The sequence below is a fragment of the Myiozetetes cayanensis genome, unplaced genomic scaffold (genome assembly GCF_022539395.1).
Source record: "Myiozetetes cayanensis isolate MyiCay16 unplaced genomic scaffold, myiCay2020 scf26, whole genome shotgun sequence".
NCBI classification, from domain to species: Eukaryota; Metazoa; Chordata; class Aves; order Passeriformes; family Tyrannidae; genus Myiozetetes; species Myiozetetes cayanensis.
In genome coordinates this window covers 4,798,183-4,815,928 of record NW_026087477.1, presented here as the reverse complement: position 1 = coordinate 4,815,928, position 17,746 = coordinate 4,798,183, and the positions used below count along the sequence as shown (strand labels likewise).

Below are 17,746 nucleotides of genomic sequence, written 5' to 3'. Positions count from 1 at the left end.
CCTGTGGTGTCTCCGCTCTCTCTGTAGTACTCGCCCAGCATGACAATGAGCGGTGAGCCCCGCGCCGAGCCCGCCGACAGCCAGACGCCCTCACCCATCACCGAAAAAAAAAAAACCCCAAAAAAAAAAAACCCACAAAAAAAAAAAAATACCACCCCAAAACGAAAACAAAACAATTCGTTAATTATAACGATCTCGCCACCCCGCCCCGCCCGCCCCAAAAAATAAATAACAACCAAAACAAAAAAACAACAAAAACACTAAAGGAGCAGAAAAAAAAAATTACCAACAAAAAAAAAAAAAACAAAATGGAACAGAAACGCCCGCGGGGAAAAAAAAAAACAAACCAACAAAAAAACAACAAAACAAAATAATAATGATGATTAGAAATAAGTCACGTGACTTATTTGCTGCCCGACACATCCCCCCCCGCCTTCCCCATCTCCCCAGTCCCACTCCCCTTCCTGGGGTGAGGATTGCCCCCCTCCCAGCACTGGGACACCCCCACCCACCACCTTCACCACCCTCTTGCTCCAGCACTGGGACAACCCCCCAAACCCCAGAACTGGGAGCTCTCCCAGTACTGGGACTGACACCTCCGGCCCCAGCACTGGGAGCCCCCCCTGCCATGTACTGGGACCCCATTTATTGCCCCCCACTCCACCTCCAGCACTGGGAAACCTTCCCTCCCTTCCCAACTGCAGCGCCCCCCTCCCCAGGGGTGCTGGGGGGGGTGTCTGGCACTGTGGGGGTGCAGGAGGGGCTGTTAAGGGGTGTTTTACCCCCTCCTCGGGGTGGTACCAGCCTGGGGAGGGGGTATTTTAAGGGATTTCCATGACATTGTGCCCCCCTCCCTACAGGGCAGGGGGTGCCAGACGCCCCCCCCCCCCATATGATGCCCCCCTCCATTCTGGGAGGGTGTGACCCCCCTCCCAGTTCTCCCAGTGCCCCCCCAAACCACAATGGGGGGGCCCACAGCCACCCCCCAGCCCTGCCAAAGCCCTTGGGGGGGGGGGGGTTAAACCGCCAGCACAGCCCCCCCAGTGTGGGTGCAGGACCCTCCCCCCACAATCCAGAGGCACCCCAAGCTGTGCTGGAGGTGGGGGGTGGGAAAGAGTGGGGGCCAAGCCATACCCCCATGCAGCCCCCCTCCAAGAGCTCAGTAGGGCAGGTCCCAGTGCAGAGAGCAGCCCCCTCGCCCCCAAACCCCGGGGTCCCAAATCCCCCAGCCCCGTCTGTGTGCTCAGCCAGCACTGTGATCCCCAGCCCCCTGAGCGCCAGACCAGGGCCCCCCATCCCCCAACCACCCCTCCCCAGGGACCACTTTAATATGAAGGAATTTTTGTGTGTGTGTGTGGTTTTGGTTTTCTTTTTTTTTTTTGCTTTCTCTCTTTTTTTTTTTCTGATTTTTTCCTCTTTTATAACAGAAAGGACCTCAAACCCCCTCCCCAAACCCCAAACCCACCCACCACCACCCCAAAAATGCCGCCGTGCACCCAGGTCCCCTCCCTGTACAGCCCCACACCAGGGGACCCCTTGTGAGCCCCCACCCTGAGGTGGGGGCAACCCCAGCCCCATAGGGTATCCCCCCAAAATAGGTGTAGTCATTCTGTGTAGGGACCCCCTCATTTCTAAGCCTTCAGACACCCCCCATTGCTTATCAAAACAAAATGGGGAACCCTCCCCAAAAAAATTATCAAAAAGAAAAAATTTAAAAAAAAAAAGAAAAAATATTAAAATCCCCTAAAATGATAAAAAAAAAAAAAACACTCCCCCAACCCCCTCCCCCCGCATCAATAAATGTAATTTGATTTTTTTTCAGAAGCTGACATTTGGGTCTCGGGGAGGGGGGGCGTTTAAGGGATGGGGGGGGTCCAGCAACCAGGTGAGGGACCCCAAAACCAGGTGGGGACACCCCAAAGAACCAGGTGAGGTGTCCCCAAAAACAAGGTGAGGGGGACCCCAAAAACCAGGTGAAAGGGACCCCAAAACCACGTGAGGAGCCCCCCAAGGAACCAGGGGAGGGGGACCCCAGGTGAAGGGGAAGCAGGAAGGAGCTGAGGGGACCCCAAGACCCCGGTGAGAGCCCCCCCAGGAAGCAGCTGAGGCGGGGGGGTCTCGCTGTGCTCCGGGTTTATTGGCGGGTACGAAGCTTCACAGTTTGGAGTCGTCGGCGGCGTCTGGGGGCGGGGGGAGGGGGCAACTCCTGGACCTCCCCAGGCCCCCTCCCCAAATCCAACCCCCTCCATTCCCCTAAAAAGCTGATACGAAATAGAAAGGGCAGTCGGTGTTAGTCGGCCCCGTCGACGTGCAGGGGGTGTGGGGGCCCGGTCGGAGCACAGGGGTGCCCGTTGAGCTGGGTGGGCACCGGGGTCTTCTTGGGGGCCAGGGGGCAGGAGGCCCCCCCGGGACAGGCACGTTTGGGGCTGGGGGCCGGTCGCTGCATCTTGTGCTCCAGCAGCATGTGGTTCTGGGGGGGCAGCCCCAGGCAGGCCCTGGGGGGGTGCAGAGAGAGAGGAGGGGTCAGGGCTGGGCACCCCGAAACTGGGGAACAGGGGAGGGGTGGGGATGGCATCGGGTACCCACAGTTGGGGGGGGGACATGGTGTGTGGGGAACTGGGGGCATGGGGTGGGCATTCGAGGGACCCACTGGAGTTGGGCATCCCAAGCACTGGGCACTGGGACCCACTGGTGCTCGGGCCCATTAATGCTGGGCACTGGGAACCACTGGAATGGGGCACCCCAGGCACTGGGAACCCGTGGGCATTAATTAGGCACTGGGACCCACTGGAGTTGGGAACTCTGGGCACTGGGACCCGCTAGCACTGGGACCCATGGGTGGGTGGGTGGGATGCGGTGCCCACGAGGACGGGGACCCCCCGGGTACCTCAGGATGTTCTCGATGCAGCTGCGCTGGCGGAAGAGCGCGTTGACCACGGGGGTGCCCTCAGGCACCAGCGGGGCCTTGCAGAGGAAGGCGAGGATGGAGAGGACGCTGTGGAAGCCCTGGAATTCGGGGTCGGCCTCGGTGCAGAAGGTGATGCGCTGGCACAGCTCCGTCAGGATGGCCAGGTCCAGGATGATGGGGCTGGCCAGCAGCGAGTCCTGCGGGCACCAACGGGGTGGGAGGGTGTGTGAGGAGCCACCCCCTGGCACCGAGGGGACACCGCGGGGACAGCCCGGCCGCCCCCCACGCACCTCGCAGGTGTTGTGGATGACGATGGTGTTGGTGCCGCCCATCATGATCTCCGACGTGTACTCGTCCAGCGCCCGCTTGCTGTCCCCCACGTAGGGCACGTACTTGATCACCACCTGCCGAGCCACGGCCCCGTCACCTCCACCGTGTCACCCCCTGCCCGCGTGTCACCCCCCGCGCCCCCCCAACTCACGCAGTGGTCGGGCTTGTCCTGGGGCCCGTAGAGGATGGGGTTGGCCTGGACCGTGTCGTCCACCACGTTGCTCTTGGAGATCTCCTTGGAGCGGAACTGCTGCGGCGCCGAGAGGTTCTTGCCGTCGTTGTTGCCCAGGTGGTTGTAGCTCACGATGGATTTGGTCTGGGCAGGGGGGCGAGGGCCAAGTCACCCCCTGCCACCTTCCAGACCAACCCCCTCCCCAGGAAAGTTCCCTGCCCCCTGCACGTACCTTGAGCCCGGCGCCCACCAGGAAATCCACCAGCACCGACTTGAGCTTGGTCTGACCCGACTTGAAGTCGTCGCCGCCGATGAAGACGCGGCGCTGGGCGGCCAATTCCACGGCCCCCGGCACGAAGGTGTTCTGGGGGGAGCCGTTGATGTAGGCACAGCCCTCCAGGATGCTGGCCACGGCGAAGAGCGTGGACGGGGACACCTCCAGGCCTTTCTGCGGGGGACAGGGGACAGCTCAGTGCCACCAGGGAGGATGGGGGGCATCCCCCTGCCGACCCCCCTCGCCCCGTGGGCCGACCTCGATGGCCCTGAGCAGGTTCTCGGCGGTGTCGTTGAGCCCCGGCACGACGTCACAGAAACGCTCCGTGTTGGCCGTCCAGAGCACGATGACTTTGTCCAGCCCGGTGATCTCCTTGAAGTCCCGGATGTCCCTGCGGATCTGCTCCACCTGGGGCGCGGCCGAGGGGACGCGTCAGGGCCGTGGTGACCCCTCCCCGTGGCCCTGTGTGTTCCATCCTCCCCCTTCACCCCGTGCCACCCCCTGCCCCGGGACCTGCTGAGCCATGGAGCCCTGGAGGACGTTGTCCGCCCGCTCCTCCTGGTTGGCGGCGATGAACTCGGGGATGTAGATGGAGGGCCGGGGCTTCATCTTCTCCATGTGGGGCCAGAGCTGCTCCTGCAGCGGCCAGTCCAGCACCTCGGCCCGCCTCATGGCCTCCGCCAGGTTCAGCGAGGAGATGTCCCAGCCTGGGGGACACGGTGTGACCCAAACGCTCAGGGTGACCCCACACACACACACACACGCTATGGGGTGTCCCCCCACCCACGGTGCCCCACCTACCGTCGAAGATGATGTCGTTGGGGTGCACCATGGGCAGCAGGTCCCGGAAGGGCACGTAGACGTCGCCGTTTGGGCCGGTGCCCAGGCACACGGTGGAGGCTTGGAGCAGGGAGCCGTAGTAGTTGGCTTTCTGGGATGGAGAGGGCAGGGATGAGTCGCTGGCGTGGGGAGTAGGGGGGTCCCGGCACCTCCAAACCGGGGTGCAGGACAAAGGTGCAGCTGAGCTCTGTGTCCCCATCCCTGTGGGACGGCCCCTGGGGCCCAGGACTTTGCTGGGGTCATGCTCCCGCTTACTGGGGTCACACTGGGGACATCCACCCCACTGAGGTCACACAGGGGACACCCCCTTTGCTGGGATCCCACTGGGGACACACCCCTTTCTGGGGTCACACTGGGGACACCCACCCTGCTGAGGTCACACTGGGGACACCCGTCCTTTCTGGGGTTACACTGGGGACACCCACCCTGCTGAGGTCACACTGGGGACACCCACCCTGCTGAGGTCACACTGGGGACATCTATCCTTTCTGGGGTCACACTGGGGACACCCGTCCTTTTGAGGGCACACTGGGGACACCCCCTTTGTTGAGGTCACACTGGGGACACCCACCTCACTGGGGACACCCACCTCACTGGAGTCCAGGGTCACACTGGGGACACCCCCCTTCCCCTTTCTGGGGTCCCACCGGGGACACCCACCTTGCACCCGGTCTTGGTCATCCAGGACAGCCCCAGCTTGTTGGCCAGCACGGCCGCTGTCACCGTGGTGCCGTTGTTGCCCCCCCAGCCCACCAGCATCACCCCCAGGCGCGGGACCTGCCGCGCCGTGCGGAAGGTGAAGTGGGTGGAGCACGGCCGCACCTGGGGACAGACACACACGGGGGACAGACAGACACAGGGGACAGCTGGGCACGAGCACAGAGCCCCCAGGACCCCCCGAGCCCCCTCCCACCGCCCACCTTGGTGACGCCGTTCTCCTTGCAGACGTGCACGGTGCTGTACGTGTACTTGGCCTCGATGAAGTCCTTGCTGTAGGTGACGTTGGGGCTCTCCACGAGGAACGGCTCTGCCATTGTTCCTGGAGCTGGAATAGGAGGAAATGGGTGTCAGCACCGCTGGCCTGGCACGCTGGGCTCCCCCACCCCGAATTCCACCCCCACCCCCTCCCCCCCGGGCCCTCCGCCCTGCCGGGACGTGGCTGTGTGGCCAGTGGGGACTCTTGGCTCCCTGCCCTCCCAGCGTGGTGGTGGCACTGGGACGGCCACCGCAGCCCCTCCCCACCCGTGTCCCGACACCGGCTGCTGCCCCCGGGACAGGCAGGGAGCAGGGGGGGGTGAGACCCCCGCCCTGGGACTTCCTGGAGCCCCCAGCCAGCCGAGGGATGCAGGGTCCCCTCAGGGCTGTCCCTGCTGTCCCCTCCCTGGGGGTGGCAGGGGCCACAGGAGGCCATGGGGGAGTAGGGATGTTCCCAGAGTATCCCTGCACACTGGGGTATCCGGGGGTGTGGGGGACATGGGGATCAGGGCTGTGCTCACTCCCTGGGGGTGACAGAGGTCGCTCCCAGGTGACACGAGGACCCCCTGCACCCTGGGGTGGCACAGGGGGCATGGGGACCAGGGCTGTCCCTGCTTCTAGGGGTTCCAAGGAGTGCAGGGGATGTGGGGACAGGGATGTCCCTACACCGTGGGGTGCAAAGGGTGCAGGGACATGGGGACAGGGCTTGTCCCAGCTCCAGGGAGCGCAGGGAACTGGAGAACAGGGGCTGTCCCTACACCCTGACAGATGGGGCAGGGGACATGGGAACCAGGGCTGACCCCACTCCAAGGGCTGTCCCAGGCTGCCCCTGCTCCTGGGGGTGGCAGAGGGGACACGGGGATAGCGGCTGTCCCAGCACCCCGGGGTGGCACAAGGGACATGGGGACAGGGGCTGTCCGCGCCTCCACGGGGAGAGGGGATTTGGGGACAGGAGATGTCCCAGCACCCGTGGGGGGTGCCGGGGGACGCGGGGACCCTGCCGAGGGCACGGGAGGACACGGATCCGGGCCCGCCGCCGCCCCCGCGGGGTCGCAAACCCGAACGTCTCCGGGGGGCCACTCCCGCCGCCCCCGCGGGCACTCACCGGGCCGGGCCGCGCTGGAGGCGGCGGAGCCGGAGCCGGTGTCCGTGTCAGTGTCCGTGCCGGTGTTCTCTGCCCGGTGTCCGTTGCCCGGTGTCCGGTGCTGCCCCGCGGGGACGATGCGATCGCGCTGCGGCCGCTCCCGCTCCCGCCGCTTAATCGGCTCCGCGGCCCCGCCCCGGCCCCGCCCCGGCCCTGCCCGCGCCCGGCCCCGCCCCCGCACGTGCCCACCGGCACCGGCAGCCCGGACCCCTGAGACCCCCGGACCCCCGAGCCCACCGCACGTGCGGGGCTCCGGTACCGGGCACGGCACCGATGGAGGGGGAGGGTGTCGGGAGGTGTCGGGGGGGTTTGGGGAGGGGGGAGCGGCCGCTGACCCGGGAAGGGGAAGTGTCGCCGGGGCCGGTCCCGGGCCGGGGCCGGGGGTCCCGCCGTCGCCTTCCGGCCATTGACAGCCCCGGGACGGCGACTTCCTGCGCCCGGGAATCGCGGGCGCCTTCCCACGGCGCTGCTGCCACGCGGCTGCCAGCCCGGCACCCCACAGACCCCCGGCACCCCGGCACCGGCACCCCAAAAGTCATGGCACCCCAGAGCCCCCGGTATGGGCACCCCAAAGGTCATGGTACCCTGGGAGCCCCGGTGTGGGCAACTTAAAGGTCAAGGTCCCCTGCACCCCCTGGCATGGACACCCCAAAAGCCATGGCACCCCAAAGGTCGCGGCACCCTAGAAGCCCTGGCATGGGCACCCCAAAGGTCATAGCACCCCAGAACCCTGGTCTGGGTACCTCAAAAGTCATGGCACCCCAAAAGTCATGGCACCCCAAAAGTCATGGCACCCCAAAGGTCGCGGCACCCCAGATCCCCTGCTCTGGGCGCCCCAAAAGTCCTGGCACCCTGCATGCCCTGGCACGGGCCCCCCCTGGAGCCCCTGGCATTCCGGAGCCCCCAGCACGGGCACCCCTCACCCTGCAGCCCCTGCGGGTCCCTCCGGCCATGCCCGAGGGCACCGGGCCCCGTGTGCGGCCGCACCCCAAACCCCCAAATGTGTGCCCGGGGAGCGTGGGGGGTGCCCGGGGGGGTGGCACAGAGAAAGGGGCCGTGTCCGGCCCCCCGCTGGCGGCCCCCGGGGTCCCGCTGCCTTTCAATGGGCCGCCCCGCTTCAAAGGGACCCCCGGAGCCCGAGCAACGCCCCGGCCCCCCCTCCCCACCCTCGCTCCCCGCAGACACGGCGAGGACAGCTCTGCCCTCCTCCGCCACCCACCCCGCTCCCCCGGGCTCGCTGCCATCGCCACCCACCCTCCGGCACGGCACAGCGGGACGGGACCCACCGGGGCCGAGCCCGGAGGGCACCTGCGGCCGGGCGGGCGGTGGTGGAGGGCACGGCGGTGCCCGAGGGGCCGCGTCCGGCCCCCTTTGGCCGCGGAGGAACAATGATCCCTTGGTGCCGGGGCTGGAGGACAAAACGAGCCCCGCGCTGGAATGCCAGTGCCTCAGCAAATTATTGAAACAAAAATAACATTTCTTTGTACAATAATCCTGGGGCGGGGAGGGTCCGGGGCAGCGCTGCCAGGGGCCCAGAACTGGTATTTTTCCACTGCTTTCCTTTTTTTTTTTTTTTTTTCTTTTCCCTAATTTTTTTTTCTCTCGCCCCTCCCAATAACTCCCACCATTGTTCCTTCCCCTCCACACCCCCCTCCACTCCCTTCCCACTCCTCCCACGCTCGGCACCGCAGAAAGCGGGGCTCCCTTGTTCCCGCTCGCCCAGCGCGTCCATGGGCCGGGAGCCCGGGCCGGCCGCCCAGCGCCTTCGCTCCCCAGCTGCCGGGGGCTGGCCGGGGGCCAGCGTGGCCACAGCGGAGCCATAGCGACCGGCCCGCTCCCCCAGCAATGGTGCCCACCCCCTTCTCCCGCCAGACCCCCTGCTCCAGCCAAACCCCCCCTGCTCCATCCAAACCCCCCCTGCTCCATCCAAACCCCGTGGCCATGTGGTTTCCAGGCCACGCATCCCCCCCCAGGCCGCGTGGCCGTGCCCTTAACCCCGTGGTGAGTTCATTATAAGCAGGTTCAGGGGCTGACCCCACAGCAGCCGGGGATGTTCTGTGAGCTGGGAAGTCTGTGTGTGTGTGTCCCCCACCCCACCTCTGCCCCGCTGTCAGCCCCCCCCCGATTGACGCCTTACAAACAGCCCCAGCATTCCCCTGCCACGTTTTCCTCCCTGCACGCTTGGGTTTTTTCCCCTCGTGTAACACAATCCCAGGCTCTGACCCTTCATTATCCCTGCTGGCAGCTCCTCATCCTCCTCCCTATCCCTGTGCCATCACCCTCCGGCTGCCCAAGGCCGGGCCCACGCCTGGAAGGGAGGGAGGGAGGCAGGGAGGGAGGGAGGAGGGGGGTGATTTGGGGTGTCATGCTCAGCGCTGGAGGTGCAGCAGCTGCTCTGGGAGAGGGACCAGCACCATCGGACCGTGACAAGGACAAATTATTCTAATGAGCTTCCTCCTGTAAACGAGCCGCCAGCAAAAGGTGCACAGGGAAAAAAACCACGGTGGGGGGAAAAATCCACAGGGGAAAAAACCCACGGGGGGAAAAAAACCCACAGGGAAAATACCCTGGGGAAAAAAAAAAACCCACACAGTGATGTCCCAATGTTTCCAGCATCCCTCAAACCTGGCTGGGGCCTTCCCACACGTGCACGACCCCGACTTAAGGGCGCCTTGTGCCCCATGCGGGGTAAAGTGACACTTTGCCCAGGTGTGACCTGGATTAATAGCGAGTTATCGCAGTCCAAGGCTCCTCCTGAGCCTGCCCCCGGCTTGGCTTGGGCACACGGGAGGGACACCTGAAACAGGAGATGCTCCCGGTGCTCCCGCCGCGCTCCCGGCCCGGTGCCGATAAGGAGGCGGCAGCAGGAGCCCGCCTGGCTCTGGCACAGCAAACGCAGCCAGTAAATTTCCACTGGGGCAGCTCCGAGTTAATGAGCTCAGTGCGTGACCCCGGGAGCTGCCAGCGGTTGGGAGGAATTCCCCAGGAAAGCTGGGAGGGGATGGGGACCCTTCCTGTGCGGGCGTCCCAGCGGGACAGGAGCCGGCCTTCGATCCGCTCAGCGCCCCGGGGGGAAGCTCCAAGATGGTGAAGGGGGGCTCAGGGGGGCACAGCTTGGCTGGGAGGCAACATCTGAAACTACAACTGGAGGATTTTGGGATTTGCAAGAGCATCAAGCTCAGCTCCTGCTCCGTGACCGAGTCCCACCGGCCCTGGGAGCATCGTCTCCCTGTGGGGGTGCTGGTGCTGCTGTGTCCACTCCAAGGTCAAGGACAGAGCACAGACCTCCCTGCTCCCCCCACCTTGATAACAAAAATCAGCCAAGGCTGTGGGAGATGTTATTTGAGCCCTGGATTATTTTCACCTTGGCCACAGTTTGCTATTTTGGAGGTAGAATCCTGAATTGGGCACTAAATCCAAGCGAATGCGGGCTCGTTATGACACGGGGGGTGATCCAGCGCCCTCACCGTGGTCTGTGAGCCTGGGCCTGTCACCTGCTGTTGGAGGGAGCCCCCAAAGCAGGAAAACAGCAGCTATTCCAAGGATTTTACACTCCTGAGTGGTTTTGTCCTTGATTTTCTTCCGCCTGCTCCGGGGATGCTGCCGAAGGCAGGACCAGAGCAAGGCATGGAGACAGCAGGGAAAGGGACAGCCTGGACACAACGGAGGTGCTGTTTGTATCCCGAGGCTTTGCTGGATGATTCACACGGGTGGGCGGAGGTGGGAGCTCCGGCAGCGTGCACAGGCAGTGTCTGTGCCAGGCTCATCTCCCCCCATCCCTGCTCCAGCACTGCCATTCCCGCTCCGGCTCCCCAGGGATGTGACTCACTCCCCGCGTCAGACCCAGCTGGGCTCCCCGGGAGGGGAAGGGAGAGCCCCCTCCATGGATTGGGAGCATCCCTGAGCCTCCTGCTGCTCCAGGGTCGTGGACTGTCCGGGCTCTGTGCTCCCCTCTCACCCCCCACGCTGACACAGCCCCAAAAAGCAGCTTTTCCTCCAAAAAAAAACCCCCCCAGTGGTGCTGGAGTGGGAAGACCCTCAGCTCCTGCCAGGCCTGGAGGCTGATCCCACCAGGGCAGGGCAGCGTTCCAAGGACTTGGCCCACTCCAAGCACCTCTTCCCTCTCCTCTTTCTTACCTACTCCCCGCTCTGACACTTCAGCTCACTCAAGTGACCCGGTTCCTTCCCGTTTCCTGCTCCCAAACTCCACGCCAGCCATTTATCACCTTTCCCTTTTTTGAGTTTCCTTGCAGGGAGAAGCACTGAAAAGAAATCCACAACCTTATTGTCTGCTTGTTTTCCAATACAGTGAATTTATTATATGTTGCAAAATCAGCATTCAGCTTTTTTAGTGTACAAAAAAAAAAAAAAAAAAAAAAAAAAAAAGAAAAAAAAAAAAAAGAAAGAACACTAGCTCTTAAGAAAAAAAGATTAGGAAAGCTGAAGACTCTGCTGCCTTGAAATTGTAACATTTTGGCAAAGTGAAAAGCTCTTTTTGTAAACTCCAACTCCATGGCTCAATATAGTTTTTATCCACAGTACAATATTACAAAGTAAAACACAGTATCAATAAGTTAAGATCATACTTAATCACCTAGAACTGGTTTCTATTAACCCAAAAAGCACAAAATTTTGCCTAAGCTTCGTCGTCTCTAAAAAGGAACAAAAAAAAATAAAAATAAAATAAAAATAATAAAAAGGCAGATTCGACTACAATTCTTTTAACAGTCCAAAAGAAAAGTAAAGCAGGAAGTTGGTGGATGCTAATTGGGTCTCACAGTTTGGATATTCATTAAATATTTTCAGTTTGTATTTTTTTTTTTAATATTCAAATTTTTTAGAAGTTCCAGAATATACATGTAAATGTACACAATACATCTTTGTATACAACTCTGTTTGCAAAAATATCTTATAGCAGACGTATAAAGATTGAGATCCGTCTCTATCCCCCCCCACCCCAAGCAACAAAAGGAAAAAAACAAAAACAAAACCAAAAAACAAACAAATAAAAAACTTTTCAAAATTAAGGATGAGGAAAAGTGTTTTCCACGGAAGAATTTTACTCATCCTGGGTTTGTAGGTGCTGCCTCTTCGGCCATCCCGAGTTCCACGCTCCTCTACAGTCAGAACGAAGCCCCAGCACTGGGGAAATTCATGGAAAATTCCCAAAACCCATGGAATCCCCGGCTGGGATTTGCAGGGACAGTCTCCCGGCAGCTCAGGGGATTGTGGCATCCTGGGCCTTTCCTAAATCCCCCCCTCCCTCTCCCAGATCCCCACAGCTCCACCTGGGAGCGAGAATTCCCGGCTGGGATCAGAGCCTGGAGCTTGGACACCTGCTCCAGGAACCCCCTCCAGGGAGCAGGAGGACAGAGATTCCCAGAGAAAAGCTCCTTGCCTTTGGAATTCCAGAGGTGTTTTCCAGCTCTCCCTGCCCAGCAGCAGCACGGGAGGCAGGTGGGGCTGCACCAACACCCCCCCAACCTCTGGGTGCGATCTGGAAAGGAGGGATGGGAGCATTCCCCAAAATTCCCGCTGGGAATGCCCTGGGGAGGGTTGCTGGGGTGCTGATCCCCCTTCTCCTGACCAGCTGGATGCACAGGGAGAGACCTCAGAATAAAGTGACAAAGCAAAGCAGTGGCCTTGGTTGGGTGACAATCATGGAATTATTATTGTTATTGTTAATTTTCTCTCCTTTTTTTTTTTAATACAGTAGATGAGACCCCTTTTGGTTTCTGGGGGTGGGGCAGGAAAAAAAACTCAAATGCTCCTCGTGCAAGAAGTGTTTTCCCCCCTTTAACTCTGCCATTCTGCTCCTTCAAAGGGTGAAAAGCCTCTTCAGTGCAACCTCCAAGGGAAGGAGACTCCACAGGGAAGGAATCCTTTACTTTGAGATAAACGGAAGCGGGAAGAAGTCAAATCCCCCAGGCTGGCAGGATTAAAAAGGGGAGAGGGGAGAGAAAGAAAGGAATGGCAGAGTTAAAGGACACCTTTGTGCTTTTTGGAGTGTTTCTCACACCCTGGCCATACTCTAAAATGTTCCCTTCAATCCAAAGTAAGGGGGGGAAAAAAAAAACCCCAACAACAAACCCCAGGAAGCAAGAACTGCAGGGAGAAGCTGGCTGGATAAAGCACAGCAGTGGAAGGGATCTGTGTGGGAAAACAGCACCTTAGTGCTCTCACACTGCTCTGAGGAGGGTTTGCTGCTGCTCCTTTGGAAAAGACACACAAACAACAAAAAAAATCCTGGGAGAAAGCAAGGCATCCCCCCACCCACCCCTCTTCTCTCATGGACCAGGAATAAAATAACTCCCTCTGAGTGACTATTTGATAAGTTTTAGTAACACTGCAAGGGAAGGTTCTGAAACACTTGGCCTAAGAGGAAAAGGGAGGCACAATTCTAGAAAAAGATGCCTTCCCCCCCCCCTTTTTTTTTTGGATACAAAAATAGACCAGAGTCTCATTCATCAGCAATTAATAAAATTAGAAAGTCAAAAGCCAGACAGGTCTGCCCCAGCACTGGCAGGGGGAGGAGGAGCAGGGCAGGCTGGGTCACTGCGGGGGGATCTGGAACGCGCCGGCAGGTGAAGAGAAAATGGGGCTTTGGGGGGATTTTTGGGGGGAAATCCACCTATGCCCTGACCCCCTGTGCTGCCACAACCCCTCCCCAACATCCACCCCCAGCTCCATCCCAAGAGATGACAAAGCAGGGACAGACAAGGAGAGCTCTGGGTACTTGGTGTATTTACGCGGTGCCGGGAGCAGACGCAGCTCTCGTTCCAACGAGCAGCATTCCAGTTCCTCACCATCTGCAGGGCAATTTGTACACCCAGTGGAGCCGGGCCAAGGGGGAGTTACACTTCATGCCAAACTTTGAATCCATGAAAAAAAAAAAAAACCAAAACTACAGGTTGTTTAACCTTCGGGAGCTTCGGTCAAGTTTGAGGGTGTTTTTTTTTGTTGGTGGTTTTTTTTTGTATTTTTCTTTTTTTTTTGTTTTTCCCTTAAGTGTCAAACGCTGGCTTCGAATAAGCAGATTAATTTTGTTTTATCCATTCGTTACATTCCAACATTCAGAGAGGCTTTTTTTTTTTTTTAAAAAAAAAAAAAAAAAAAGAACAAGAACCAAAACGAAAAAAAACCAAAACCTCGGGAGGAGCGTGCTGGACGTGGACACGACAAGATGATTCGGCATCATAAGTCATCCCCAAGTTCTTCAACCACGAGGAATTAATGCTCGCCTCTGAAAGGGATTTGGGTGTATAAAAGGAAAAGGAACGTCCAGGTGACTGGATTTTTTTTTGTTTTGTTTTGTTTTGCTTTGTTTTGCCCTACCCAGTCCGGGGGGAAGATTTTGGGGGGGAGTGGCAGCTAAAACTGCTGCTGGTCATACTCTGCTATGAGTTTTTTGATGTGAGCCAGTTTGTTGTGGAGGTATTCACAGCGGTTCTTCTCTTGGCTGTAGTTGGGGTTAGTCTGCAAAGAGAAAGGAGAAGTGCAGAGGTGGGAGGTGATTCCTCACAAAATCCCCCAAACCACCACAGAGAAAGGTGTGGAATCGTGGATTGGTTCGACTTGGAGGGGACCTTAAAGATCACTCAGTGCCACCCCTGCCATGGGCAGGGACACCTCCCACTAGTCCCAGGGTGCTCCAACCTGGCCTTGGACACTTCCAGAGATGAGGCAGCCACAGCTTCTCTGGGAATTCCATCCCAGCCCCTCCCCACCCTCCCAGGGAGGAATTGCTTCCCAACATCCCACCTGAACCTCCTTTCTCTCAGTTTGAAGCCACTGACACGACCAAGGAGTGAAGCTTCTTTTAGACACCCATTTAAAATGGACCTACTCCTGTATTACTGAACACCCTGATGGAGCAAAGCAAGGAGTAAAATCCCTTTTCAGCATTTTCCAGCTCCAGGTGCCTCATCCCAGGGAGTGAACTCACCTGAGTGAGGCTCAGCCTAACTGGGAGCAGCTGGGCTTCCAACATGCCCCACCTGCCCTCTGCCCACACCTGGGAGCTCTGGAATCTCCTCAAAAAGCTCCTAAACCCCTCAGGACAACAGGGCTCAGGATCATATGAACAGATTTAAAAGGAAAACCCCAAACCCCTGCTGGTGTGTGGAGAAATTTAATGTTTTTCATGTGCCCCACCCACCCAAAACTCTGGGGGCTGTGCCCCAGACACTGATCCAGCCTGGACCTTGTGTACCAGCCCCCCCCCAAATCCTGGAGGATCCTGTTATCCCTCAGCCTGTGCATCTGAAACACAAACTGTTCTTTCCCTGGAGAGATAAAGGCCCTGATTTCACCCAGCCATTGTGCCACGGCCACGGCTGAACGCTCCCCGGGATCCAGCTCCCCCCTCCAAACCCTTCCTGAGCTGCTTTCTGGCCAGGCTGGAGCTGAACAAAGATCTGCTGGAATGCCTCAGAGCCCGGGTTTGCACTTGGCAAGGGCCCATCTCTTTCAGTCACACCAGGGGCACCACCCAAAAGCCTTTTGTGGCCAAGTGCGTTCGCTTACCTTTTTAATTTTCCGATATTCCTGTAAAATTTGATCATGGATGGTCTAAAAAAAGAAAAGAAAGAAGGGAAAAATAGGTTTATTATTTTCAGCTCTGCGACCTCCTGCAGCAGGAAATATTTACTGGTGGCTCGACGTACAGAGCTCCTCTGAATTCCAACCAGAACCTGCTCCCTCCACGACTTCCCCGGGGAGATCTGATGGCTGCAACCAGTCCCTGATTCCATGGATATACTGGAGCTGACCCCCAAAGCACTGGGAGGATCAGGCCCCACTCCCCAGCTACGAGAGCTACCTGTGAGAGGCGCCTCAAATCCGACATTTCCAAAGCTCCAACTGATTGTTCCTCACCCCCCTCCCAAGATATGACACCAACCCAGCGAGGGATCCCTGAATTTTGCAAGGAGAGGGGAGGGAGGGACGTCTGAGGGAAGCTTCAGCACAATAGGTGCTCTGTAAAAACCCGTTTACTGCACTCCACCAGGCTCACTTTTTTCAAGCTAATGAATAAGCCTGAAACTCTCTAAAAATCACCCTGACAAGTCCAATAACGGTGCACTGCGAAGATCAAAGATTCCAGAGGAACAGATGACCCCGTGCTAACTCCCCTTGCAGCCCCGATCTACGCTCCCATATGTGCAAATCTGAGTTTTTCTGGCTGGGATGCACTAATAGCTTCCAGCAGCTTTTTGGCCGAGGACGCCAATTGTCTCACTGAGGCCTTTCCTTGTCAACAAGTCCCATGATGTGGCTCCAGCCTGGAAAGGGAGCAGCACAGAGCCGGGAGAAGGGCTTAGACCCCAAAAGCTGTCAGCTGCGTGCACGTTCTCCACCGGTCCCGGGTGGAATTCAGGCCCCCAAAAAGACAGGGGCAGGAAGGGGGTGGGGGTTTTTAAAAAGCTTCTTTCTGCCTGTTTGTACCTTGTACTCTTCAGAGCCCTGCAAAAGCTGCTTGAGCTTGGCGTCCAGCTGCGTGAAGCGCCGGGTTATCCGCTCTATCCGGGCGTGCAAGTCCCTGTACTCGTTGTACTCCGCGTTGAAGTCGTTCTTGTAGCTCTGACGCTGCTCCGAGGAGGAAATGGCTGCGTATTTTCTGCAGGGGGAGAAAAAAAAAAAAAAAAAAGGGTTTGGGGGAATTGGGGTTATCAGGGAGGATTCCCTCTGGCTGATTGAAAAGCGGGTTGTGGATGGTTTAGAATCGGGGAATGGTTTGGGTGGGATATCGGGAAGGAGTTGCTGGACTGTGAGGGTGGGGAGGCTCTGGAATGGTTTTCCCAGAGAAGATGTGGCTGCCCCGGCCCTGGATGTGCTCCAGGTCAGGCTGGATGGTGCTTGGAGCAACCAAAGCGAAGGTGTCCCTGCCCATGATGGAATGGGATGAGCTTTAAAGTCCCTTCCCACCCCAAACCGGTCTGGGATTTCTGGGATTAAGGTTGGAAAAGCCCTCCAAGATCAAATCCAACACTCCCCCAGCACTGCCAGGCCCACCACTAAACCACCTTCCCAAGTGCCACAGCCACGTGTCTCAGTTCCCTCAGGGATGGTGATTCCCTGTTCCAGTGAAGGAATTTTCCCTCCTATCCAATCTAAATCCCCTCCAGTGCAACTCGAGGCTGTTTCCTCTCCTCCTGGTTTTGCACCACAGCAGCAAATTCAGGAGGTAACCGTGGGGATTGCTGCCTTGACCTCCCTGCAGAACAAAACACTGTTTGCTCCCAAACCCTCCTATCTCTCTGCCAGATAGCGTGGGATATGCAGGTACACAAAAAGCCTGGGAGCAGCTGTGGGTGGAGGAAGACGCTCAGATAGCGCTGCTACAGCTTTTCTAACTCCTGCTGTCCCGCAGAACATGGAGTTCTGCATCTGTGCCAGGCACTGGAACAGCAGGAATACGCTGCTTCCCAGTGCTGAGCCTTTAAGGGAACACAAAAAGCATTGAGCCATCGTTGCAAAACGCTCTCAGGGCGATTATGTGGCAAGAGCACGAGCAGAAGGCACGGTGAGGAGCTGGACTTCATTTCCAGCACCTTCTGCAGGGCACGGCACACACACACGAGCTCGGGCTGAGCAGATGTGCCCCTGGGGCCCTTTGGAGGTGATTCAGCTCAACAAAAAAAGCCATTAAACCTGACATTTACAGCCCTCTCCGAAGGTAAAGCTCATCTTTTGGGATGAGTTTGCCTTCCCCCAGCTCCCTGCTTGAACACTTAGAAGGTAATTTAGGCCTCAGATTAGGGGGGAAATTTTCACTCTTTTAACTTTTCAAGCACTTTTTAAGTGCTTTAGCCTTCAAGTACTGACTCCTTGCTGCAAGCTGGGATAAAGAAGCATCAACACAGGACAGGACAGCATAAAACATTCACGATTAAAACAGCTCTTAAAATGTGAGACAGCTCCCGTAATTTTGGAATCTGGCCATCAAAACAATTGGATCCCACCAGAAGGTGAGACCACAGAGCACAGAAACCTCCCATTGATGCTTTGGAGAGGCACCAAGGAGCTGTAATACCCCTCTGTAGGAGGGACCAGCACATCTGGGAAAGAACCCCCCCCAAGCCACCCAAATTCCTCTGAATG

The 17,746-nt window shown here is 58.3% G+C and overlaps 2 protein-coding genes across 2 annotated transcripts in view; both read right to left on the bottom strand.

Annotated features, from left to right (window-relative positions):
• Positions 1 to 2,275: 2,275 nt before the first annotated feature.
• Positions 2,276 to 6,776, bottom strand: ISYNA1 (inositol-3-phosphate synthase 1). The gene is made up of 11 exons (XM_050321234.1): positions 6,605 to 6,776; positions 5,445 to 5,569; positions 5,185 to 5,346; positions 4,486 to 4,615; positions 4,198 to 4,391; positions 3,943 to 4,092; positions 3,643 to 3,858; positions 3,390 to 3,554; positions 3,199 to 3,312; positions 2,888 to 3,105; positions 2,276 to 2,495 (listed from the first exon to the last, which is right to left on the bottom strand). The coding sequence occupies exons 2-11, from the start codon at positions 5,556 to 5,558 to the stop codon at positions 2,291 to 2,293; spliced, it is 1,668 nt and encodes a 555-aa protein (XP_050177191.1). The 5' UTR covers positions 5,559 to 5,569; positions 6,605 to 6,776; the 3' UTR covers positions 2,276 to 2,290.
• Positions 6,777 to 13,370: 6,594 nt separating this feature from the next.
• The window catches only part of ELL (elongation factor for RNA polymerase II), a 49,319-nt gene continuing 44,943 nt past the window's right edge, over positions 13,371 to 17,746 (bottom strand). The window contains exons 10-12 of the mRNA XM_050321233.1: positions 16,091 to 16,262; positions 15,170 to 15,214; positions 13,371 to 14,119 (exon numbers count right to left, since the gene is read on the bottom strand). Of these exons, the coding sequence (XP_050177190.1) occupies positions 14,015 to 14,119; positions 15,170 to 15,214; positions 16,091 to 16,262 (322 nt within the window). The 3' untranslated portion in view covers positions 13,371 to 14,014. The remainder of the gene's footprint in view (positions 14,120 to 15,169; positions 15,215 to 16,090; positions 16,263 to 17,746) is intronic.

What these genes read in the sequence shown, in the direction of transcription:
- ISYNA1 (XM_050321234.1), bottom strand. Translation starts at nt 5,558, where the DNA reads ATGGCAGAGCCGTTCCTCGTGGAGAGCCCCAACGTCACCTACAGCAAG. An exon ending in TGACCAAGACCGGGTGCAAG is followed by an intron (nt 4,616 to 5,184) that starts GTGGGTGTCCCC and finishes TCTCCATCCCAG; the next exon opens with AAAGCCAACTACTACGGCTC. An exon ending in TGCATCGAGAACATCCTGAG is followed by an intron (nt 2,496 to 2,887) that starts GTACCCGGGGGG and finishes GCACCCCCCCAG; the next exon opens with GGCCTGCCTGGGGCTGCCCC.